Source organism: Sander vitreus, chromosome 1, assembly GCF_031162955.1.
Source record: "Sander vitreus isolate 19-12246 chromosome 1, sanVit1, whole genome shotgun sequence".
Lineage (NCBI taxonomy): Eukaryota > Metazoa > Chordata > Actinopteri > Perciformes > Percidae > Sander > Sander vitreus.
In genome coordinates this window covers 22,183,886-22,210,209 of record NC_135855.1, presented here as the reverse complement: position 1 = coordinate 22,210,209, position 26,324 = coordinate 22,183,886, and the positions used below count along the sequence as shown (strand labels likewise).

Genomic DNA, 26,324 nt, shown 5'->3' with positions numbered 1-26,324 from the left:
TGTTTTGCCAGCCCTCCTGGTTTTCCCAGATGTTAATTTTTGTCCACTTGGGTCACATTCTCCCATTGTTCTCTTCTCACATTTCATCTCACATTTTAGAAAAAAAGTTGACACACTCCTCAAGACAAAGATATGCAACTAAATCACAGACATCCTGGAAGGAGTTTATCTTGTATTCCGATACTTTTGAGGCACCCTTCTTGTAAAAGATTATATTACTGTGATTTTAGAAAATTGTATTTATGAGAATACAATACTTTCAAAGTTAATTGCAAATGTTAATAGTGATATTCATTTTGTTAATACATATCTAAAAATAACTTTCTACCATGAATATAATGCCTGAATGTGAGCAAACATATATTTGTGAAATGCTGCAGTACAAAGATTGTATTGGCGATAAAGAGTAAGACAAAATAATAGCCTAAATAAACAAAATACAAGCACAGGTCATATTTTCAAAAAACCATAAACAGATGCTGAAAATAATTTGTTTGTGATATGATCTGAAGCTCATAGCTGTATATGTGTACAGTATACACTTTAATTATCTGACATGTTTGTGAAGTTTAAAGATTTATATCTCCTAACAGAAACTCACTGCCACGTTAACCTTTAGGTTTTTTGTGACACGGGTTGGGTACCGAAACGCGGTGCCAATAGGGCACCGGTTCCGACGTAAACGGTAGTAACGAGACCGAATAGTCATTGTTAGAAGTTATTGTTATTACATTATTAATCAATCATTTAATTTTGACCCTGTGGCCTTAGCAATAAACAAGCCGTTCTTTAATGTCGCCAACTGTCGTTTTGTGCTCCTTTTTTAATATTTTATATTATATACATTATAAATATATTATATATATTTCGGTTCGGGCACCGGTTTAGGCACCGGCACCGTTTTAAAAGTATCGTTTTAGCACCAGTATCGGACAAAACCCAAACGATACCCAACCCTACTTGTGACCTGTAGTGTTTCTGGAAAATGAGCATTACTGTAAATGTAATGTCACAGATTAAAACTTGATGTGCTTGTAAAATGACACACCATCATGACTGTATTAACTGGAATGTGAGCTCTTGAGTATGTGAAATGTTGTGCTTGCCAGATGTGCTTGGTGCCGGCGCATGTCTGAGGTGTTAGTCAGATGAATGTGAATAGACTCAGCACTAAAAAGGATGACACCCCACTTCTGATTACTTAAAACATACTCACTTTTCATCCACACAACTGCAACACTGTCCTGAAATATATATATTTTTTTAAACAAATAGTTTTGCCTCCTTTTAGCCAGATTTCCTCAGAAAGTGGTGCAAATGAAGTGATTTTTTTTTTAAGATAACCAAGGTCAGAAAATATGTGATATTGTAGAGATCTTTATTCCAAAACATTTGTTTGTCAACTCCAGTTCAACTAAATTCGTAAAATTATAATATCATTTTCTAATCATATTAATAATGCAGATGGAGGCATTAAAAAACTCTATTTGAAATTAAAAGAGATTTAGCAACATAGCAAAGATCCCAACAGGCTAGCGAGGTGATGGCGTTGATGTGGCTGATGTTGCAAATTAATGATGAAAATTAAGTCATACAATTTCTAATGAGAAGAGTGCAGTTACTAGCCTGTAGTCATTTTACAGACTACCATGTTACAAAGCACAACTACGTGACACCTGTTAATAATATAGTTATATATATATACTAAATCATAATATATGGAAAATAACAATCATAGAAAATAATGTAGTAATCGAAAATTATAGGTACTGTATTAATTTGTATCTATTATTAATTAGAAGATTAGAATTGTTAATTAAGAATTGCTTTTTTTTGTTACGCTATCTATTTCATTAGTTTAGGTATTACAGTGTAGCTCTCTAAACAGCTAGTTCAGTGTTGTGTTGTGCTAACTCTTTGTCATTGAAATTTCTGTAAAATAAAGTTTAATTCACATTTAATTTTCCCCACCACAGTCCGGGTTATGGCTTGTGTAAATCCCTTTTTTTTATGCCTGCTCTTACTGTAAGACGCAGACAGTTTTCCCATGCTAAACTGACGCCTGTAAATTGTGGTAACTTTAGTAAATCCAGTGGAATACATGGTCAACCTCTGTTAACATGTCTCTACTCAAGGAGAGAAGAAATTATGCCTGTTACATATACAGACATCACAGGTTTCTGGAGCAGAATGTGTCACATCTGTTCCTGATAAACTGGCACAAAAGACTGTTTTCACACCATCGGTCATAACCAATGACCAACATATTCATGCATGCTTTGACAATCATTCTCTGTCACTTTATGTGGACCAGTCCGATCTTTGACTCTCAACTCTTCATTTGCATGTTTCTGTGGTCTGAAATGGTTAGTAGGCTAGGTGGTGATGTCCGTATGAAGTTGACATGATTTATTTTTTTCATGCCCCTTTCCCTGCCCTCATCTTCTCTCTCTACCTCCTGTACAAACAACCACCCAGTGCTTGAGTACAGAGATAAACTATTCACTCACTCAAACCAAAAACCTGCCAGTAAGGAGAGAATCCACCATCAAGGTAATAGTCAAACTGTCTCTTCAAGCATTCCTTATCTTTCTAACGCATCCTGCAAGCCTCATCTTTTTTTCTCTTTCTAACCTACACAAGTGCTTAATAACCAGGTCATGTACTACACTGCACCGCGCTGCAAACCTCTTACAAAGACCTTATGAGACACAGTACTAATTATGGCTGACTTTTCACATGCTCCTCTGGGAGCTGTGGTTTTTCACAAACCAAAGTGGCTGCTCTAATGTGGCCTTTTCCATCGTTAATGTGTTGGCTCAGCAAGGCTAACTGTGGTCAGGTACAAGCCGGGTCCAGACTGAGGAGGAAATGAAGCTGTTTGTCTTGTCAGACGAGTCATGAATCACACAAAATGAGGATACTGTAGTATAACAAAGACATACTTGAGTATTCTGTAAATGTGACTCAAAGCAAATATGATTCAGTTAATATTTAAAAACAAAACAATCATATAAATGCTCTGATATTGTGTGCCGTTATTGCCTGTTTATCTCTCAGTCATATCAGATCCAAACAGCAGTCATATTGATAATGCAATCAGGTGTAGCGTCAGGTATTAACAGTTACGTTATTGATCACACCTGTGAAAAGTGTATACTTTCAGTATAAACTCTATTTAATGTAAGAGGCTGCCCTGAGAACAAAAGTCGACATTAGTAGCAGTTTGACAGCTGTTCATTTGCAACTCAAAAGGGCTGAAAGTAATCACTGTGAAAAACCATGTCCTTCCTGAAATGATTCATGCAATTTGGAAGGTATTGCATGCTGGTTTTCAGAGAAATGTGTTTCTTTTAGACTTGTTGACTTGCAAAGAAATTCCAACAACTTCTGCTTCTAATATCTCGACACACATGATTTACAGAAGCGACTGCTTTGTTAGTGAAGTTAAAGAATGAAGGTCTTTTACATAATCCCCGTTGTACTGCTGTGCATGTAAACGTAGTTCGCATGTCATGTGTTGTTCATCATTCAGTCTTAGATTGTTTGACAGCATGTGTACATCGGTGGCATTCGAACAGGCCAGCGTCTGCGTGTGTGACTTTTGTTTGTATCTGTGTGTTTGCAGGCATGTGGGCTAGCCTGCGCTCCAGCAGCAGACTCAGCCATCACCCGTTGACAGCAGACGTGGGTGCCAGACTAGCAGGGAAGGATCTGGCGCCCCCTGCAGGTAGCAGCAGTCTGCAGGCGCAGCTCCTGAAACAGCAAGCTGCCCTCTACGTCTTTGGAGAAAAGTCCCATTTAAGGGTGAGAATGAAAAGAAAGCTGCTCTCTGGGGACTGAGGGGACGTTTTGTTTTAAATTGTTGTAAATCTGCACTCAGTGTCAACTTTATCAGGTCTATTGAAATCCAATACAACTGTTCATAAAGTCTTCATAAAGTTTTATGATGCCTCTAATGTTAAAGGTTTTTGAGGTGTTAAATTAAAAATCAGTTTTTGCATTGAGGCGAGTGAGTGTAGTTAGTGATGGTGTTGTACTGGACTGCATTATATTCAGAGGTGTTTGGTAATATTAATTTCTTACCCCCTTATTTCAGAGTCACCAAAAACTTTGTAAAGGTAAGATTATTCCCAGCATCAGTGATTAAAGACATTCTTGTAAATAAGCGATAACAAAAGAAGAAAATAATGAATGAGGCGGAGGTGAAGAACACCGTGACACAAAACAGAGTGCTGTTTCCTCCCCCTCAGAGGCTGTAGTTTGTGATGTTTTGGTTTTACATGATTTTGTAAATTGTACATGAGTTGGACAAAAAACACCTTTCAATTTAGTACAGTCCAATACAACACCACCAAGTACAGCCTAAAAACATCCCATAGATTTGGGGCCCACCTGTTGCTTAGGTGTTAAGATGCCTACCATGAACTACAACGCCCCTGGTTCAAGTCTGACTTGGGACTTTTATTGCTTCTCTTTCTCCCTAATTTCCTGTCATCTCTGTCTGCTGTCTACTTTTTAATATAGGTGTAAAATGACCCAAAAAATAGCTGCCATAGATTTGAGTCAACACGCAAAGAAAATTGAAGTAGTACTGCAGTCTTAACAATAACTGAACATTTTGAGTAGAGTAGTATTCATTGCAGGAATGCGTATTGCATTACATTGTACCTGTGTTATTGTGTGTATTTTTGTGGTAACTCAGCATAGTTTTATTTTTAGTTTGATATGTTTTAATTGTATTGTTTGTTTTTATCTGTACCCACACCCCACCAGTAAAGCAGTTTTGATACTGAATCGATAACCTCAGTGAAATCAACTTTACAATTTTTTTTTACATGTTAGATTTCTCTCTCTGTTGTGACAGGGCCTCAGAGTGGACTCCTCTCTGAACTGTGAACTGGTGCCGGTGGACTTTGCAGACACGCGGCAGGTGAAAGCCTCTTTTAAGAAGCTGCTGAGAGCCTGTGCTCCCAGTGCCACCTCGTCGGACTCAGAGGACTCCTTCCTCAAAGCTTTGGAGGACTCTGAATGGATCCTACAGGTGAACAAACACACAAACAACATTGTTTTTTTCTTTCTTTTTTTTTTTTTTACAGTAATACTGTAACTCCAAATCAGACTCTAAAAGTTATGTGAGAACGACCCAGCACTCTGCTTTTACTGCTCATCCTGCGTATCAGATTCACATAATGAATAAATCCACTCTGAAGCCATTTTCCCAAGGGAAAGAGATTCACAACAGCAGATTTCTTATCATGCTGGTTATCTGATTATCCCCCTTCAGCCTTTGTCCGTGCATTGAACATATCGAAAAAAATATATTATCTGTGGGAAACCCTTCATAGGCAACAACCAGCACTCAGCATGCAATTTACTAGTACACCAAACATGGTAACATATGCACAGTGCGTATTCATTGTGTGTGTGTGTGTGTATATGTGTTCACATGCGTTAATCTTCCACAGCTTCACAAGATCCTGCAGCTGGCACTGATTCTGGTGGAGCTTCTGGACAGCGGCTCATCTGTTCTCCTCAGCCTAGAGGATGGCTGGGACATTACCACACAAGTGAGAAAAATGCACAAATACCTTTTGTGAATTAAAGCTTGATTAAGACAATATTTAAAACCAGAGGAACAACATGGAGAGGTTTAACGTGGTGCAGAGTTTGTCTTATCTGCTTTCTATGAATTTTCATTTTGCGTACAAGAAAAACCTGAGGGGAAATACAGGAAGTAAAAGGCTTCATGCATGGCAGAGGTAGGAAGGCTAGCGTAATAATAAAAAAAAAAAATTGGTACTGTAAATCATTCACGTCATGCAGCCATTACATTGCAGTGGAGGCATGTAATGCACCTAAAAGCCCATAAAAGAAAGAATAAGGCGGTTGTTAAGAGTATGTAAACACAACTTCACTGGTGCATGTCCAGATGGGGGTCCTTGGTACATTTTACTCTCTTTATAATCATAGCAGTTAAAACACTACAGGGAACACATGGATCAAAAGAAACATATTAAATCATTAAAACAAGCACCCAAGTCCAATCCTGAGTGGGAAGCAGCAATGAAACGCCATGATGTGTCCAACTTACTGGCACTCAGTTAATTGTGTAATTCTGTCTCGTCCTCCTGGAAATTATTTGCAAAAAAGAAAACGCACTGATTTATGTTGTATTTTGCAAAAATTTGACATTGTGACATTTTAATGAAAGCATACCTCACCTGTCGGTGCAAGCTGTAATGTAAAAAAAAAAAACTTTTTAAAGATGAATTACTGACAGCTGACTGTTCATAAAACACTAGCTTTAACAGTTTCGTATTAGTTTTGATGTAAAACAAACACCAACTAACTATAAAACGGACGATAAAAAGGATCCAGGTGCAGCCATACAACCGTTTAACAAGAGAGTCCCTCAGATAAAGAGTGCTACTGATACTAGACAGCTGTTAAGACAATAATCACACCGATTAGTGTAACTGTACCGAAACTGTTAGGAGAGCTGCCCCGTCGCCCTTCATTTATTATGAATGAAGGGCGAAGCAGAAACAAGTAACTTGTTATAGTTTAGATGTGTTTTTTCGATGTTGCCGACAACTTTTTTAGGGAATCTCCAGAGTCTGACTGCACTTCTTAATGGGCCATGTCTGAATAAATCTGGCACACCTGCTCATCCTCTAATCAGGTGACCCAGTTATGCAGAGATAGATAATGAAAAGGTCTTGAAGGCTCACTGATTGTGCTGATTCCGAAAGTTCATGGTTCTGATTTCAAGGCATGTAAACAAGAAGTTGGTTTTGATCCTGATCAATTGTCGGTATCCATTTGCTGCCGCATTCAGCATTTCATCGCATGTTTGCTTTCTGAGCTCATATTTTCCATGTGGACCTGTTAAAGTGCACATGTTTGTGTTGCAGGCGTGTCCTTCAAAATGTGTTTACAGGGTTTGCAGAGCCCTAGGCGGCTGTTTAAAAGCACACTTTGTGGACCCCTTATGCCAGGCACGTGTTCGGTCCCGAGCATCTCTCTCCACGGGTCACCCGCTTCATCACGCCAGGTCCTGATCAGCCCGCACAGGCAAATGGGCTCCATATGCTCTGGCTCTCCTGCCTCTGTCCACGGACCATAGACACCCAGCAGACAGGATGCAGAACTGTCTTTGCTTTCTTTCTAAAACCCTGTTTTCTGTTTATACGTCTAACCCTCTGCCTCTCTCATATCCTCTCTCATGCCTTGCTTCTTTATTAGATCCACTTTTCAGTCCGCTGTAGTCTCACAAATAATCTGAGGTGCTTATTTCAGTGCAGAGGTTGCGGGGGACTTTCTCTACCACTCAGGGCTGAATGCTCTTTTAAACCTCACGGGGAAAGCCATGAACTGTTTCTTGCTCATTCCACACGCGTCAGGGATCATTTGTTGTGTTGGAAGAGACACGGGCAGGGAAGCACGCCAAGCACACTGCATGTGTAGACAAGTGGTTCTCAATTGGTGTTTTTGAGGAGCTCAAGTGTGCCTGAAGACTTTGTCTTCGATGTTATATAAATGTAATTGATAGCAGATGATGGGTTTAACGTTGTGTTGTCAGAAGATGGGGTGTTTAGCTTTTGAAAGAATGCAAAGCAAAGTCATACCATCCAAGAAAAGAAAAATGTGAGCAAAATCGTAGTCAAGCATGACAAAAATTCTGCACAGTGGAACGGCTGCCACTCTCCTTCAGTGGTAAGATGATCAAACGGCATATTTGCCAAAATATCAGGAATTTTCAACCCTGTATGTTTAACACAATGAGAAGTGTTGTATTCAGTAAGTCTCAGTGGCAATAACAGTGGGTTGTTGATCGAATACTTTTCCACTGAGACAAAATTAGCTACAGATATATTGTTATCGGCATATTAGCAGATACTGTAAGTAACAAGAAACAGAACAGAAATGCCAAACATTTAGAAACGGATTCTTTGACCATTAGTTGTCACCATTAGTAACAGACAAGTAAATTTTTTTAACTGTAAAATCTCCCGGTCAATACACATCTTAGTCACAATTCTTTAATAACCACAAATGTTTTGACAGTGTAATATAAAAAAAAGAATTAATAATAGAAAATAATTAATTTTTATCATTTTGAGTAGGCTATAAGAGGACCAGACACACTACTATCCAGGAGAAACACAAAACGGAATTAATTTTTTCTTTCTAACATGATGACGTCATCACAAGCGTAAAACGTGATGACGAGAGAGACCGAAGCCTTAGCTTTCTGCTGCGAAAATTATGAGTGCTCTAGCTGTTATGGTTTTTATTTTAGATCAATTCAAACAGGATCATGTAAACCATAATCTGCCGTGGCCATTTGGGGAAGTACACTGTTGTCAGTTTTCAGCCCATTTTGGACCGAAGGCCATGTAAAGTGATGACATCATCACTAGCGTACACCGTAATGTTGCGAAAGACAGAAGCCTTAGCTTTCTGTTGCAAAAAAAATGTATGCTCTAGCTCTTAGTTTTTATTTTAGACCAATTTAAACAGGATCATGTAAACAATGATCCCTCCATTCTCTAAGGGTTAATGGATGATTGTTAATAGAAGATTGTTCTATAAAGATTGTTAATAAAAGAAAAGTATTGTATTTGACCCGTCTCTTCCTCATACAATACATCACTCTCACCTTTTCCCTTTTATCTCTGCAGGTGGTGTCTTTGGTGCAGCTGCTGAGTGATCCTTTCTACCGGACTGTGGAGGGTTTTCAGGTGCTGCTGGAGAAAGAGTGGCTGTCCTTTGGCCACAAGTTCAGCCAGCGGGGCAACCTGAGTCCCAGCAGCCAGGGCGGCGGCTTTACACCCATCTTCCTGCAGTTCCTGGACTGTGTGCACCAGGTGAGGTTTACCTTCACTACCACAGGTCAATCATCTCCTGCCTCTGCTACGTGACTTCTCTCCACTCTCCACTTCCACTCCCCACCTTCCCCCACATGACTGAACACTATTCATACTGTCTTCATGAGCTCATCACATTTCTCAAGAGCATACGGGTGAGGAAAGGCAAAGAAGGCAAGAAATTCAGCTGTCGTTTTCTTTACATTTGGTTTAGTTTTGCACTTTACGTTCCCAACACTGGACATGTAATTTCAACACTGTGTTGCACCATGTAGGCTGCTGCCCAGATGGTCCATGAACCCAATGATCAGCACTGAGCTGTCTGTGCTCGCGTGATTCAGCATCCCTTCACATTTCACTGCGTGTTTAGAACTGCATGTGGAAAATTGCAGTTTTGGGGATTGAGAGTCTCTAGGAAGGTTTGTGTGTTTTAGGATTTCAGTGGGGGGGTGGAGTAAAGAATGTAGCTCATACAGCTGAAGTCCAGAGAACAGCTGAGGTCCAGAAGGCTGTGTCCACTCTAAATGTAGTGGGGTTTTTTTTGTGTCTCCTGGGGTCGCATAGACCCACTCCCATACACTTACATCAACACATAGTTTCTGCATTTGTCTTTTGAAACTTAGGCCTGGCAGCTAAGACAGTTTGGCGGGGGTCCTGGAGTCTGGAGAGCTGTAAACAGGAGGGAGAGGGGATTCGGACAAGAGCTGAAAATAGAAGTGCCTCATCTCCAAAACAGCTGTTGTTTTTGCCAATAGACCCAGGTGGCCCTTAAATATGCATCTCTTTGGCCACTTCACACCAGTGCATGGGAACAATGGAGCTGCAGTCCTGCTGGCTCAGCCTGGATTCTGTCTGGCGGTGATGATATCACTGACCTTTGCCCCCCCCCCCCACGGATAGGAGACATTCTTTCCTGTTTCTAATTGGTCATTTATCCACTGGAGGGATGTGAAGCCACAACACGAGGACACGATCCAGCTGTCACACACACTCTGACCTTCCCTCTCTGTCTCTTAAGTCTAATCTTTATCCCTCTTTTCATGTCTTTGCAGATTTTGGAGCAACATCCTCTGGAGTTTGAGTTTAATCAGTATTATCTGAAGTTCCTGGCCTATCATCACATCTCTAACCGCTTCAAGAACTTCCTGTTGGACTCAGACTATGAGCGCTTGGAACATGGTCAGTGTCCTTTACAATTTAAACCTGGAGAGGGTTTAGTATTATCTCTTTTTGTATTGAGGAAATGCTGCATTAGAATTGGCTGTGTGTTACTTTCCTATAACCAGGCACTTTTTAACAAAGATTACTGTACCAAAATGAATACTTTACTATCGAAGAACAAAATGTATATATACAATAGCTCCCACAACTAAATGCAACACATACATTTCTTCACTGAAACTGCATCAGAAGCCTGCAATGTTTCTGCTAGTTGCATCAGGACCAGACTCTATTTGGTAAAATACATTGTCACAAACTAATTTATGTTATGAAAATTAATATAGAAATACTCTAACCCTAACCCAAATATTGCCTTCCATATATTTAATTTAACTTAATTATGAGGTGAGATGTCATGGGTTTTGTGTATGCTTGAAGATGAAATGTGTGTCTCCATGGATGAACGTAGCCAGCCAAAATCTTCCCTGATATCCTGTAATACACATGAACCCTTTTGTTGAATAACAACTTTTATGACCAGTGTTGAATCAGCCAAAACAATCTGTGAGATTAATTGATCCATGTGCTCAGTAGCCTCCCCTCTGTGTGTTTCGCAGGCACGTTGTTTGAGGATAAAGGTGACAAACAGGCCCGGAGAGGTATCTGTATCTGGGAGTGCATCAACAGGATGCACAGGAGGAGTCCTGTCTTCTTCAACTATCTGTTCAGCCCCTCGGAGAGCGACGTGAGTCTTTCTGTCTGCCTTTCTGTCCTTCATGTAGCAGAGCTCCCCGTGCATCCGACAGCTACAGTTGATTCATGCAGCTCCCACGCTGAGGAGCCATGGTGTGGTTCAACTCTCTTGTGCTCTTATAAATATTAAAAAACAAACCCGCGGCCGCTGCGTCAAAGATCAAGCCCCCGCACGTGGGCGCGCACTCCACCAGGCAAGCTACCCAGGCGCCCGCACAACAATGTGTTTGACTCTTATTCTGAACATTTACATTATCAATGTTTATTATGAATATGTTTTTGAAAAACAATTGACAAGCCAGAGCTTGTACAATAGAACTCAACTTCAAACTTGAATATATTTAATGTTTTTCACTTCAGGTATTACTGGCAATTACTGGTACATTTACTAAAGTACCGTGCTTCAGTACAGTTTTGAGGTGCTTAACTTTTGAGTTGGCATTTTTATGCTACTTTATACTTCTACTCCACTACATTTATTTGACAACTTTAGGGGCTGTTCGTTATTTATTTCAGGGGCCACTGGATGAGTTTTAGGATCTTTAGTCAAAATAGACCTGACCCTCCCTTCACCAGAAATACATTTTGGATGACCCTCCAAAATGATATGGAAAAAAGGGATGACCCTCTCCAACAATTTATTGATGCCTTCTGTACTGGTTTGCACTTGGCAAAAACATACAGATAGCCATTGTTTTTTTTTACAGCGATGACATACATGACTAAACCTCTGCATTCTCATCTTACGCATCACACTCCTCTGTTATGGTGTGGTGGCCATTTCAGTAGATTTGCTCACTAACATTGTTGTGGAAACACAATAAGCATGGAAACTATATGCACACTTCCTGCATTACTTAAATTACTAAGTTACTCATCTAGTAAACTAGTATTCACATGAACTAAAACATTGAGACCATTCAGCAAAGCACACTGGGTAATAACAAATTCAACATTGGTTGCTATGGACTCGTCGGCTTCCTCAGTCATTGTATATTTTAGCACATAGGTAAAGCTGCCAAAGCTGAACATTATCCAAAACTCCATTTCTCAGACGAGCGTCAATTTGAGAGCTTGCATGCTACCACTCCTTCCTTCTCAAATTCCTTGAAAAGGCTGTTGTGTATATATATATATATATAATCACTGGGACCGAAAGGATTTGAGTCGGGTATGGCTGCAGCCTGGAGACCTCCCGTCTCATGCCCTCCCGGCTTGGTGCAGCCCGCAAGCTTTGACTTTTCAAAATAAAAGCTTGCGTCTGGTCCGTTATGTTTTCGTACGGTGTTTTGGATGTTTTTGAACTAAAAACTATGGCAATCATGCTAATGAATACAATTATTTTTTCATCAGATGTCTTAGTTACAACACGATGGAGGCAAAGCAGTTTTGTGTTTATATGTGCGAGCGGGATTTATTCAGTTTGGGAAGTCTCTAAAGCTACAGTTCAAATTGTCTGGCTGACTAAATAGGGAGGGACCCATCTGTTAGCGATAGGGGCCGAGACTGAGAGAGCTACATTGAGCTACATGGAAAAATATGCACCAAACAAGCCACTTTGAAATGTTACTGTTTTCATGAATACAAGAGTTGGGTAACCCTCCCCCCTAGACTTAAAAAAAATTGGGTGACCCTCCCCTCAACAAAGAATAAAAAGACATGACCCTCCCCTATTTTCCTCCGGTGGTCCATTCCATAAATACCGAACGGTCCCTTAGGTACAAAGTTACTGTACAGATTAAGATTATTAAGCAGTTTATAAAGTAGTCAAAATCTACCTTTACCAGCTGCAAAATTAAAGTGATGCTTACACATAAATGAGTCATAATTATAGTCTAATACTATAATATATATTGACCCTTTGCACGTGACGTCACGATCCACTCGCGCGAATTATGAACGCCATGACGGACGGCGGAAGAGCTATATATATATATATATATATATATATATATATATATATATATATATATATATATATATATATATATATATATATGATGTAGATGGACGGCAAGCTAAACTCGTACATTTTCGTATGTGTTCTCACATTCACAAGCATGCAGAGTAATCCTCACCAACACAAGCATGTGTATGTATTGCCTTTCTGTTTTAAATGAGTGATAAATAACATTATCCTCAACCAGATAGCTGCCGTGCTAACCAGCTGTCCTGCTAACAGGTCCAACCCGATGATGACCCACATAACTAGCTAACATTGGTTATTCACTGACCTAGCTACATATCCAAAAAAGAAAGCCGTTCCCTTGATCATTTAACTTAACACACATACAAAAAGTATTGGTTAAATTAAAGATGACATGGCACAGAAACTAGCTTCAAAAACGAGTTAAATGCAGGTCTGCGGAGCTCCTACCCCGGCTAGCTGACGAGCTAGCTGCAGCTAGCTTTGGACGGCTCGCTAGCTCCTGCCTATCACGTCATAATATCCACCGGTCAAATTTAAACATAGGCTACACAGCGAATATAATCACAGATAAGAAGATGGCTAGATGTTACAATTATGTGTGGTTACTACTTATCATATACACTCAGTGATTTACTGCATGGATTAACGTGTGATAGATAATTAATGACTGCACTTCCCAGAGCTGGGATGTGTTCAGGCATCCATTAGCTAGGAAGTTGCATTGGCACACCCAGTGAACAACGGTATGTGGGTAGCCACGACCAACCATGTCCTCTAAAAACATGGGCTACATGTTATATAAATCTTTACTTAAGTAAAGAATAGATATTAATACAAAATAAACCCTAGATTGATGTCTTATCTTTGCCATTATGAGGTACCTCCCCTCGCTGTTAGCGTAGCATTGCGTACCTGTAACCCAGCCAGCTACAAAGAACTGTTAAGCATCCAGACTTTTAAAAGCTTTGAGATCAGCACCAGTATATGGGGATACCTCATTTACCACATAGTGGTACACATCAGCACCAGTATATGGGGATACCTCATTTACCACATAGTGGTACAGATCGTGTGGACTGAAGTCGGGCAGACTCTGTGATTTAATGAGGTCCGTGAAAACGGAGGGAGAACGAATTAAGGGTCGGTATGCAATCCTGCTATCTCCAACTTCTCCAAATACTGCTCTTTGTGAGCACATATCAGATGCCCTACCTCGACCGATAACGGCACGATAACTTGTTTTTCAATAGAAGAAGCCATATAAAGCCATAAATACAGTTTCTTTAGTGTTATGTATTTCAAACTGATTGAAACTATGAAACTTTCCGCTCGTCCCCTACTGTTTAGCCTGTGCTTCCGCCGTCCGTCATGGCGCCGTCACGTGGTCGTGTGACGTGTTTGCCAAGGGTCAATATTATTCGGAAATGGACCACTCTGCATGAGTACTTTCAGTTTTGGTGCTCACACAGAGTACGCCTGCACTATTACTACTTTCACTCAAGTAAGAGATCTGAGTACTTCTTCCATTACAGTCCAGATCACCGGCCATCAGCGTCTGACTGTTACAGCTCAGGATCACTGACAACAACCACTCATTAATGATACTGTTGACTGCTCTGCACATAGAAGCAGCTTGAGCTAACGTGACAGAACAAACTCTGCAGGTCCTGATTGACATTAGCATATTCATCAAATGTGCTTCAAAGTTTAAATGAAATGAAGTAATTTTACCTAGGTAGCTGCAAATTACATTATTGGTCTTGCAGTCTGTGCACTTTCTCTTTTGACTTAAAATAGAGGAGCTTAAGATTACTGCTGAATACATTTTTATTTTATTTTCATTGTTTAGTAAAGAATCCAAGGAGGCTTTTTTTATCTAAAAAAAATACCAAAGAAGAGTCAAAGAAATATTTCAAACTCGGGTGATAAAGTTTAGTCTCTGGAGTTTTTATCATGCAGTTATTTTGTTTTCTAAAGATTTGGGAATGCCCCTGTGATATTTCAGTTTCCTGACAAAGAAGTGTCCTGATAATGATTTCAGCCTTGTTTTGAAGAATAAGCAGATGCTCGATGTTGATGATCTCTAATCTGTAATCACAGTAATGGGCAAATCTGTGAGACAAGCCCGTTTCTGTGTTTTGATTCATTATGTGCAGTAGGCCACACTACAGACTGACGAGATGCTTTCTGCAAGATTCCCAGAGCAGGTTAAGCTTGTTGGAAATCACACTGCATAATATTTAAACTTTTTTTCCACAGTATTTTACAAAACGGACACAATAAGATCACATCTGATTCTCGAACTTTTCTGTGTTGAAGGTGATCCTGAAGCCTTCGATCAGCATCCCAAGCCTGAATAAATGGGACTTCTTCACGGATGAGACTCTGTCCACGGGGCCGTGTTACGACTGGAGGATGATGGCTGCGCAGTCCGACAGCTCAGAGGAGGTGGACACGCTCTCCAACAGTAAGAGGAGGATCGTGTGGCCGTGTTACAGCAGCGTGAGCCGCGCCCAGCCGGACGCCATCACCAAACTCCTCACTGTAAGAATCTGTAACCAAAACTTTGTTTATAAGTTTGATTCTGTTTTCTCGTGTCATATGTCAACATTTGTCATCTTTCCTGACTGTTATTGGTGCTGCAGGACGTTTGGAGGCTGGAGGGTGAGCTGAATCAGACCTCTGAGAAATGGCAGACAACTCTGGAGAGAGTCCGAATCAGCATTCAGGAAGACCTCGTGCAGGAAGGAAATGTGCGTGTTAGAAGAATAATGATGACATGTTCTATTGAAAAATACCAAGAATAGTCATAAACTTTAAATCTCAGTTGTTAAATTGTGTTCTTTTCCCACTCATACTTTGTTATCATCTTGTGTGTTTGCAGCTCCGTAAACAGTCCATGGTGTCCATCTCAGGCCTCATTCCCACGTCCAGCCTGCAGGCTTTCCAGAGGCGCTCCATGCTGCACCTGCCAGACAGCGGGCTGGGCGAAGACCGCAGCACTGCCACGGCCAATGGGATCAACCGCCGCGCCGCAACACTTTACAACCAGTTCACCCCCAAGAGCGAGGAGAACAGGTGGGTCGTGAACTTCCTGAGAAGGGGTGTGTGTGTGTGTGTGTGTGTGTGTGTGTGTGTGTGTGTGTGTGTGTGTGCGTGTTTTACTATATTCGGGGAATACAGTATACTTGTGGGGTCTGCACAGCCTTGTGGGGCCCAAAATGCTGGACCCCACAAGGTTAAAGGGCTGTTTGAGGGTTAAGACTTGGTTTTAGGGTTAGTATTAGGTTAGGGTGAGGGTTAAGGTTAGGCATTTAGTTGTGATGGTTAAGTTTAGGGTAAGGTGCTAGGGAATGCATTATGTCAATGACGGGTCCCCACAAAGATAGTGAAACAAACGTGTATGTGTGTGCGCGCATGCGTGGTTAAAGTACCGTCTCTTGGCTCTGATATCTCGATATTTTCTTGTTATCCAGTTGGACAGAAAACGATTAAAATCTACTCTGTAAATAATTCTTGTGCTCTTCACGTTTTAAATACATGTTTTGACAGACAAAAGTTTTAACAGATGAAATTAGAAACACTTAACAGTAACTTATTCTAATTTCCTAAAAAATACTTAATCATGTTTACTCTCCTGCAATACAGCTGTATTATTGATACTGATAACTTTGATATTTTGCAGATATAGAAGAAGATATATAGAACATGTATTACAGTGTATTAGAACTACCCACTCTTTACACAACAGGAACATAATGTACAAACAGTTGTTCTTGTACACATGGAGAAACAGGCTTTGTGTTGTCCAGTGTGTTCTTCTTCTCTTCGTGCTGGGTTTTATTGCAGGGATAAACTCCATGTAACTTTGATACTGAACAGGAATAACGAGTCAAATAAAAAACAATTAGGAATATTATTGACTGTTCTCTTAATACATCTATGACTTAAATCATTTGCAATTGTAGCAAAAGGTACAGAGACGTAACATCCAGTCAGAATGCACTTGGATCTCACCATGTGTTATTCTTCAGGTCTTACGAGGGGATCCTGTATAAACGTGGAGCGCTGCTGAAAGGCTGGAAACCTCGCTGGTTTGTATTGGACATTACGAAACACCAGGTGAGCCAAGCTGCACACCACACTCATGTTTCAGAAAGCCTCACCTGAGTGATAGGCTGCAGGTTAACGCTCACATCTTCACAGATGAGGTACTACGACACCGGTGAGGACACAAACTGCAGAGGCCATATCGATCTGGCGGAGGTGGAGTCTGTAATGATTGCCACGCCCACTATAGGGGCTCCCAAACACATCAGTGAAAAGGCTTTCTTTGACGTGAGTACATGTTAACCCAAATGTCCACTGGATGCGGCCGTGTCACGCCTCTGTCGCTCAGTGATTTGAGCATCTGTTCGTCAGCATTCACATTTCACATTTCAGTTGTTTTGCTAGTATTTTCTGTGTTTTACAAGCGTATTAAAAACATGTTTGCAACTCATTTGTTTACTGGCAGAAGAGAAACCGTCGCTTTCCTCTGCTTCACAGACAGCAGAGGAGAAGTGAAGTTAACAAACAATAAAAACTAGTTTTGTTTTATGGACATAAAGACGAAGTCATTTACTAATGTAGGCATCACTAAAAAGTCATATACTATGACTTTTTTGACATACTGTACTATGACTTTTTTCAGCTTTTTTCGACATATTATACTATGACTTTTTTCGACACTACTATGAATTTTTTATGACTTTTTTCGACATACTATACTATGACTTTTTTCAACGTACTATACTATGACTTTTTTACGACTATTGAGATGTATATACGTTGACACTTTAAAGATGAGAGCTGCCCTTGCAAAGATAGACATGATGCATAAAGATAGTGGAGCAGAGGAAAGAGCTGTGTGACATTGTAGATGAACCTTTCTGTCTGTGGAGAACAGAAAAGGGGTCTGTTTTTATTTTGTTGCACATTCAAGTCTGTTCTGTCCCTTTGTTTGTTTAACCCTTGTTGTCCGATTCCTCTGTAGCTGAAGACCAGCAAGCGAGTCTACAACTTCTGCGCTTCAGACGCGCCCAGCGCTCAGCTGTGGATGGACAAGATCCAGAACTGCATCTCTGATGCCTGAGCAGAGAACCTCAGAGGCTGAATGCTGACGTTAACATCATGAACATTAGAGGCAGCATCAGGTGGCTGAGAGCAGATACGTGACAACCGCTCGACTCAGCTTTCAGATGTCTTTAAGTCGGGGACCACAGTAAACAAAGTGCCTGGTAGTAGAGGATGAATACTGATCATCCACCTCTCTGTCTGTTACTTAGCAGCTGGTCGGGCTGTCATCTCTCTGCTTTAGTTGGAGTCAATCAAACACATTGGTCTCTGCTGTCAGCTCCCTCCTCCGCGCCTCCAACAGGGATGAAGTGAAGATAAGCTGATGTTTTACGGGACTGCACTACCAAGGAAATGCTATCCTACTTAAGTTGTAAATAGATCAAAGCAATATCACTGGCCATTCAAACTGTGGGTTCAGTTTTAGACTTAAAAAATGTAGAAAATAGCCTATAATATAATTTCTATCGGATGTCTTACTACAAGGAAAAGGTTATTGCTGCTTAAAGAAACGGAGAGAAAAACTCAGAGATTTTAATGCACAACATGAGAAAGCAATTTGTTTGCACTTAGCTCTTAAGTATGCACTCCTTATCAAATATAGATTTTCTAACAGATGCAGACAGCGAGGCAAAAGGCATTATGTTTCCTCAAGACAGATTAAATGAAAAGAATTTGCACAGTGAATTCAACAAGAGTTACCTGACATTTTTCTATTTAAATACGTGATGTTTTCTCCATTTTGTTGAATGTTTTATTGACTTCTGGATAACATGTCTCATGTAATGTAAATTATTATTTTTTATTAAAAGTGTAACTGTGTAAGTGTGGTGGCTTCGTGTTTTTCTGTAAATACCTGTGTGACATTTCATTTTATATACTGTATGATGTACTGAAGATAAGTATACTTTTCTAACCTTAATTCTAATGTGACCAACAAGTCTTTTTTTAATGTGTCGTTACTGGTGCAAAAACCTGAGTGGCCTGTTCCCCGTTTGTGATGAAACATTGTTCTGAAAATGAAATGGAGACTCTTTTTCTTGTTGTTGTTCAAATTGTCCAGGCAGGCTCTGTTTCTTTTAAGGGCTTTTAAATAAGTAGGAAATAAATATATCATGTAGGACATTGTGGTTTTCAAAGATCCTCGTCTTGTCCCATCTGTGCAACCAATTTCATTTAAAAAAAGAAAAAGAAAAAAAGAATGCAAATGAAACTGAAAAATGTCAGTCTTTTTTGTTTCTGTATCTTTGTACCATGTTTTGTGGTGACACTAATTTTTTGGAAATAAACCAAACATATTTGAAACTACCCATGGCTTGTGTTCTTGTTTGTGTGAGGGAATATCAAAGGGTTTGCTCAATACCACAATGTAAAAATCGCCTGCATTAAAAGTATTATCAACAAAATGTATTCAGTTGTGAAAAGTAAAAGTATGTATTATATTACGACGCAGTCATTACTGATGCATTAAAGGACCAGACTAGTGGCTTTGCCTGTTTTAGCCCATTCATTATAAATCAACTATACCAATACTTTACAAACTGTGTGTTTCAGACATTCATTAACTTACATATAGTATAATTATAGGGAGACTCTAATTGAAGTCTGCATACATTTTTGTCAAAGTTACATAATAGTTATGCAGTACTCAGTATTCAGTATCAAGCAACCAACATTGAAAAGAAAGACAGTTTCAAGAGTCTGCTTATTGACCCTCAGTGACCTTACAGAAGTTGATTTTAAAATAAATAGCTAACTGGAATTGTTGGACAAATACATCGGTAACACTTTATAATATATATATATATATATATATATATATATATTCAACATGCTATATTATGACTTTTTTCGACATACTATGACTTTTTTTTGTTTATTCGACATGATATAACATGATTTTTTTTCTATATGTATACTATGACGTTTTTTCAACTTTTTCCGACATACTATATTATGACTTTTTTTTTTAACTTTTTTCGACAACCTGTACTATAACTTTTTATTACTTATTTCGACATACTAGATTATGACTTTGTTTCGACATACTATACTATGACTTTTTTTTTTACTTTTTTCCGACATTCTATACTATAACTTTTTATTACGTTTTTTTTTGACATACTAGATTATGACTTTTTTATGACTTCTTTCGACATACTATACTAGTAGTATAGTTGAGGATGTACAAAATGGTGTTATCATTTAACATATAAACAGGATTTTAATTTAGCTGGTTGACATGAAGCTACTGTTAGCAATGTTATATACTTTTGGTTATGTTGATCTAGAATGATACGTCATATTTTAAGACTGACTATGCAGTATGATTTACATGACACATCTACAAAGTAGCAAACATGCCCGTGTGGGGCCACTGTCCACACAGCATGGGTTAGGGTTAGGGCTAGGGTAGATCTGCATTGCCAGACCTCATCTTCCTCCACAGCGCTGGGTGTGGGCACTCAATTTGCCAACAATGACTGTATAAATGAAGTTTGGAAAATAACCCCCTCCACTATTTTTTTATTTTTTCAACCAGGTAGGCCGTTGAGAACGGGTTCTCATTTGCAACAGCGACCTGGCTAAGAAAAGCATAAGCGTGCAGGATAACACACAGTTTCACATTCAATACAATACAGGAATACAGAATACAAAAGGCAACATAAAGTGCAGATTAAGTAGGCATTACAAAGCCGGTGCAAAGTGAGGTGTAAGTAAGACGAAGGATATGCGAAAGTGATATGGTAATAACACAATATACATGAATAGACAGTCTAAAACACTGCTGAGATGTAGTGAAGAGCCAAACAAAACAAAACAAAACAAAAACAGTTCTTATAACAATCAGTTATAACGCAATACATATGAATAGGCAGTCTATGTAAATGCTGAAATGTAGTGAAAAGTCAATATACAGTTCAAATAGTGTACTAGGTAGTGATGTAGATCAGAAATAACATGATATGCATGAATAGACAAGTCTATAAAATGCTGAGATGTAGTAATGTCAATATACAGTTGGTACAAAGTGTGGTCTAGATGATGATGTAGATCAGTAATAACTAAAACTAACTTACAATAATCACTGCAACTGAAATAACAAATGTGTTTTTACAAAAAATGCAGGCCTGGGTCCTGGCTTGGGAGCCGATGGCCTGAAACAAATGGCTGTGGGTTGACATCAGGCTAGACGTTGCAACAGTCCAACAGGGTGCTCTGGCTCTGGATGCTGGCAACAGTTCAGACTGAAGCTATAACAGGCGGACGACATCCAAATCACCTCACAGGGTCCCAGAAGAGTTTTCTGTTCCTCTCTTTGTCTAATGAGTACAGTAGGAGTGTGTCTCCTCAGTCACTTTAATCAACCAAAGGGTCATATGGATTACGTTATCGTACTGAGGTAGTTTTACCTTTAGGTCTTAGCTAACACCAAACACACTACCAATACACAAAATGTGTAATTTTCTGTGGGTAAGTCCAGAAAACCGCCATGAGAGCCCCAAAGGACAAATCTCGTGTGGGCCCCGCCTGGGCTAACCCATGGGATTAGAGTGGGTTCGCTCCTGCCCACAGTGGGCTTGCACAGGCATATATGCTGGACAGTGATATGTCTCAACAACTATTAAATGGATCCACCTTTTAGTTGTTAACACGTGGCAACTGATTGCCAGCATTTTTGGCACAGACATTAAGTTGGTGATTCCTAAACGTTGCATGTAGGGACCATCATGTCCAATTTCTAAATTGTCCAATACTTTGGTTTTTGACCAAATACCTGCAAAACTAATGACAGTTTGGTGCTATATGCTATACATCAAATGTTAGCATGCTAACAAGCTAAACTAAGCATTTATATTGTGAGTATATTAGCATGCTGACCTTGAGCACATACAGCACTGCAGTGCCTCACAGAGCTGCCAGCATGACTCATAGTATTGTTACACAATGGGTCATAAGAGACAGGAAGAAAACTTAGACTATTTGTAATTGCCACGTTTTTCTGGCCTCTTATGAACACCTCGTCTTTATTAAAGATTTTCTCTCAATGAAAGGTAACCAGACACCGCTGCAGCTCATGTTTTATTTTTTACTCAGAGCCAACAACAGGGCCTGGAGAGTATGATGATGGGTGTCTCACTTGCCAGCAATTAATATGGGACTGGGCAAGAGCCCCAACTCAGGCTCTGTGGCGCCTGGTTGGCGGCCCTGAACGGCACTCCTGTGGTCCAGAGAGGGTTTGTCTCCGAGAGGAAGCTGAAGGTCAGGGGGGAGATTGCGGGTGTTTGTCCCTCAATACAATCTCCCAGCTGGCTCGTACTGGCAGCAGGTGCAGAGCTGCAACAGGCCAACATCTGGGCAGAACCTCTGGCAGTCCTCTCCATATTTAGCCTCTCGCTTTAGGCACGGAGATTAGGACCTCTGCCCACGAACAGAGGGAGCAGCGGAAGTTATTCAGCAGGACTTTGTGGCGTGGAATGATAGGAATCATTTCCCTCGAAGCCAGAAATACTCAACAGCCATTTATTGAATCATAGATTACACATAGCTGCGTTCCTCTGACTGGATCATACCAGATTAATGCAAATTAGTTGTATAAAACTAACTTGCTGTCACATAAGCATGATGTGAGTTTGGCTACATAATTGCCTCCGCAAGCGATTTCTTCTGTGAAGTTTAAGACACATTACTGATGAAAGCATCTATTATCTATAAGAATAGCAGTGTTTTAAACGGCATTGCTGTGTAATTGTGATCTTGCGTCACTTGGCTAAAAGTTTCGTGACTTCAGTGGGGTTAAAAGCGTGATGGTCTCACATAAAAAGACACATCAAAAGCAGTCTATAAATTCAGAATTGCACATATCTGTTGGTTTTTGGATCCTGTACGCTTCATGTACAGTCACAGCTGCAGTAAATGCCTCTGGTCCGTGAAAATAGCCTGAAAAATAAGTTGATTGGCCTTTCCAAGTGCCCCAAAAATATTCCAGTGACAGATGATCCTAATTTATTTTATTGGTCCTCCAAATCATATTATCCATGTAGCCCTGTGGTTGCAATGAATGCGGACTATGTAGCATTTCCTGGGTGCCTCTGCAATGTGGACAATGTGAGATCTGATTCACTGCTGCTGGGGGGCCCCTCTGCCTCACAGCCCTGTGGCCCCTCAGTGGGCAACTGCTCCGAAATTAATCACAACAACTTCAAACGCTGATCACATTGGCTCGACACACAAATCGAGTCCCACCCTAGATCCATGTGCTGATGTCAGCACATGGATCTCTTGTTGGGAGATGATCAAATGCATGAATCCACTGAGCTCCAGATGATCTTATCGGACACCGCCCGCTCATCCATGAGAAGAAAAGCATAATTACACATTTGATTTATAGCTTTAAGGGATAGTAGTGGGGTTTTCGAAGTTTGCGTTAAATTCTGTTTCCTTGGGCCATTAGAGGTATTTGTCTGAGGCCCTGATGTTTTTCACTTGCCAGTGTAAGTGACCCACAGTTGGTCTGTGCAGCTAAACCCAGAGTCCATTCAACCATGTGAAATGCTCGGGGCTGTGAGGTCACTGTGGGAAGTCATCTAACCCAGAAAACAGGCATCTGCCAGACATTTTTTCACCAGCAGAGAACCTCGACCCCCAAGAAATGTTCCTGTTTCAAATCAAATTCGATGAGGATATTTTGGGTATCAGGTGAATTGGTTATGGGCATTAGGGTACTGTTCGGACACATGGGGAGAGGGTGAGACAGCTAGAGATATCCTTATTTTTGGAATGTTGAGGGGCTTGTGCAATTTAGCTACGAAGATTAGAAACTCCCAATTCTGAGAATAGTCTTTGCAACAACAAAAAAGCGCCACATTTTTCTCAGATTCTGGGATATAAATATCTCCTATAGAAGAAATGTGAACAGCAAATCTATTTATCTTAAGAATTCAAGACAAATACTGCACTGACAATCAATCATTACCTGTTTATTCTAATCTTTTTGAACATTTCTGTTAAATGTTAAAGAACTATTAATCATAACAACAAGAACAAAGACGTCCATAAAAGGAGAAGCTATGTTGATTACATCTTTTATGGTGGTATAAAAAAACATTCCTAGTACAGTATTACAGTATTAGCTCAGAGATTTGCACAACCTGTCTCTATATCTGATCTTATCAGTGACCCACGATATAAAGAGATCTGCATGGTGCTGGCTGTTAGATCAGTGCATGAATGCAGGTTATTATCTCATATCCTGCTCTGACAACTCTGAACTCAACATGAACTATCTCTTTCCTTTCAACAAATTAAGATTGAGAGTTTTCACTGGCTGGCAGACACGAGGCAAACAAGTACCCACAGCTGACAGTTTCACCCAGTTACAATGTTTCTGGAACGCTGTCTCTTTTTTCACTGAAACATGAGGGAGGGGAAGACAAAGGTGAGGTGTACCTGTGAGAACAGTGGTCCTTTGTTGCGCAAACTGATTTGTTTTGACACAGATGCAGCAAAATGGAGCCCTCGCTGCTGCGAGTCAAGTGCATCAAGTGTGAATCATCTTGTTTTGTGATAACTGGAACAATGAAGTCATATTGAACAACACATACAGACCTGTCATACAAACAGGCTGGTAACTAGAGATGCCCCGAGCCTACTTTTTCTCTCCTCATACTGATACCTCAACTCAATTTGCAAATACCGAGTACGATGATACCAGTCTTTTTCCAAAATTCAAAATCTGTATACCTCACTGTGTGGAAGTTATTGGCAAGGCCACTTGGTGCTGTGGCACTAAAAACTGTGACTGAGAATTGTATTTAATGTGGATCGGTCATGTTATGGCCGATACCCATTTGGTAAATCAGATCAGTGCAGCCTTACAGGTAACTGCAATGTTTTTTGAAAAATATGAAAAGAACTGTCAACTTTACCGACTCAAAAGATAAGGCTGGCAATATTTTATATTTTTTTATTGTCAACAAATCCCATGAAAAGGCCAAAAACAACGATGAGTTGATTCTACAAACAAGGTTTTGTGCCATAGAGCTCTGAATTGGCTGAAAAAAAGGTCCACAACAAAACTGCTAAAAACAACAAAGTCCAGCTGCCTTTTTAAAAAGTGAAATGTGTGTGACCTGTTTTTTAAAGATTTACGTCCTTAGTAGGAACAAACAGGGAAGTCGGAAGGTGTTTAGAGATGGACTAACATGGTTGATTTTGGTCAGAATAACACCAGACTTATTCTTTACAAGTGAAAAATACGAAACATACGCACTGGACAACATGGCTGAAGCCACCATCATCATAACCCAGTGGTGGAGACACACTAGGGCTCCTAAAACATCTGAAAAATGTCTTCCATGCAGTGATTTCTTGCAATTAAACAAAAGAAGACTGTGTTTGTCAGTGTTTTCGCTTGGGGTATAGGATCCCGTTCAAATGGTGACACCTGGAGGACACTCTTTGTCATGATCAAAATGTGGATGAGTCATGATGAAAGCAAGGTCGTATTATTTTGTCAAATAATACGATTTTTTATTACAGAAGACACTGATGAAAGGCAGTTAAAGGCTGTTCTTTAAAAACGAACCCAAATCTAATCAGTAAAACAGTTTTCTCTGCAGCTGTCATGCAGCTCAGTACGTTTATATTATCAAACCTCTTCAGACCTTGAATGTGTCTGGTGTAATCCATCTGTCATGGTGCGTGTTTTACTGAGCCTGAGCCCCCTGGTTCTTACTCTCCTGCCACGACTTCTTCCTCAGCTCCAGCTCAGCGTCGGTGAATGAAGCCGGACCCCAGTTAGTGATCCTCTGAGGTCCTTTAGGACCTAAAAGACCGGGTTAAAAGAAATGGGAGGGAGGCGTTTTAACAAGATGGACTTACAGACAAATCACTCATGATGCTTTCCGTTGGTGCTTAATGTATGCAATATTAAACTGTTCAGAAAGCAGAACATTGTTTTGGCTTCATTTTTTGTATGACTCTGAATGTGAAATGACAATAATTCAGGGTGTACAGTCTGGGGTTTGCAATGTTCTTAGGCTGGAAGTTACTCTATATGGTCAAAAAGACTGTTACCACAAAATTGAATGAACTTCATTTTCTAAGCCAAAACCATAAAAAAAAAAAAACAAAAAAAAAACAGCCCCAGTCTGGAATATTATGACTCGGCAGATGGGATGAGTTTTATTTTGAATGTGCACAAAGTTTTGAACATGAGCAGAAATCTTGCTGAAACACATCTGAGCTATTAAAGTCCAGGGGTTTATTAATTAAAATGAATTCATCGTTCACATGAATAAGTGCCACATGCACATTTAAAGAGGTTACTTCCCCAACAAAAGACACAAAAGAGGAGGCAGGAGTAAATCATGCTTAGGCCTCAATGTGTGTTGACTCAGCAAAGATAACATTAAATGAGAAAAGTTGATCTACAGGAGAATAAATATTTGAAAAGAAATACAGAATGCCTGAGAGCCTTACTGCATTAT

General features: G+C 39.9%; 2 protein-coding genes across 5 annotated transcripts in view; one reads left to right on the top strand and one right to left on the bottom strand.

The window, feature by feature from the left end:
• Positions 1-19,140, top strand: part of sbf2 (SET binding factor 2) — a 110,349-nt gene extending 91,209 nt beyond the window's left edge. For 2 of the 4 annotated variants that reach the window (XM_078248213.1, XM_078248222.1), the window contains 13 exons: positions 2,479-2,553; positions 3,629-3,807; positions 4,868-5,044; positions 5,469-5,570; positions 8,688-8,873; positions 9,926-10,052; positions 10,652-10,779; positions 15,037-15,261; positions 15,363-15,470; positions 15,602-15,795; positions 16,752-16,839; positions 16,924-17,055; positions 17,753-19,140. In XM_078248213.1, the coding sequence (XP_078104339.1) occupies positions 2,479-2,553; positions 3,629-3,807; positions 4,868-5,044; positions 5,469-5,570; positions 8,688-8,873; positions 9,926-10,052; positions 10,652-10,779; positions 15,037-15,261; positions 15,363-15,470; positions 15,602-15,795; positions 16,752-16,839; positions 16,924-17,055; positions 17,753-17,851 (1,820 nt within the window). In that variant the 3' untranslated portion in view covers positions 17,852-19,140. The remainder of the gene's footprint in view (positions 1-2,478; positions 2,554-3,628; positions 3,808-4,867; positions 5,045-5,468; positions 5,571-8,687; positions 8,874-9,925; positions 10,053-10,651; positions 10,780-15,036; positions 15,262-15,362; positions 15,471-15,601; positions 15,796-16,751; positions 16,840-16,923; positions 17,056-17,752) is intronic. The other 2 variants (XM_078248231.1, XM_078248240.1) reach the window with 1 other exon arrangement.
• Positions 19,141-24,784: 5,644 nt separating this feature from the next.
• LOC144516685 (switch-associated protein 70-like) overlaps positions 24,785-26,324 on the bottom strand; it is a 10,069-nt gene continuing 8,529 nt past the window's right edge. Inside the window, exon 12 of the mRNA XM_078248190.1 lies at positions 24,785-25,660. Within this exon, the coding sequence (XP_078104316.1) occupies positions 25,542-25,660 (119 nt within the window). The 3' untranslated portion in view covers positions 24,785-25,541. The remainder of the gene's footprint in view (positions 25,661-26,324) is intronic.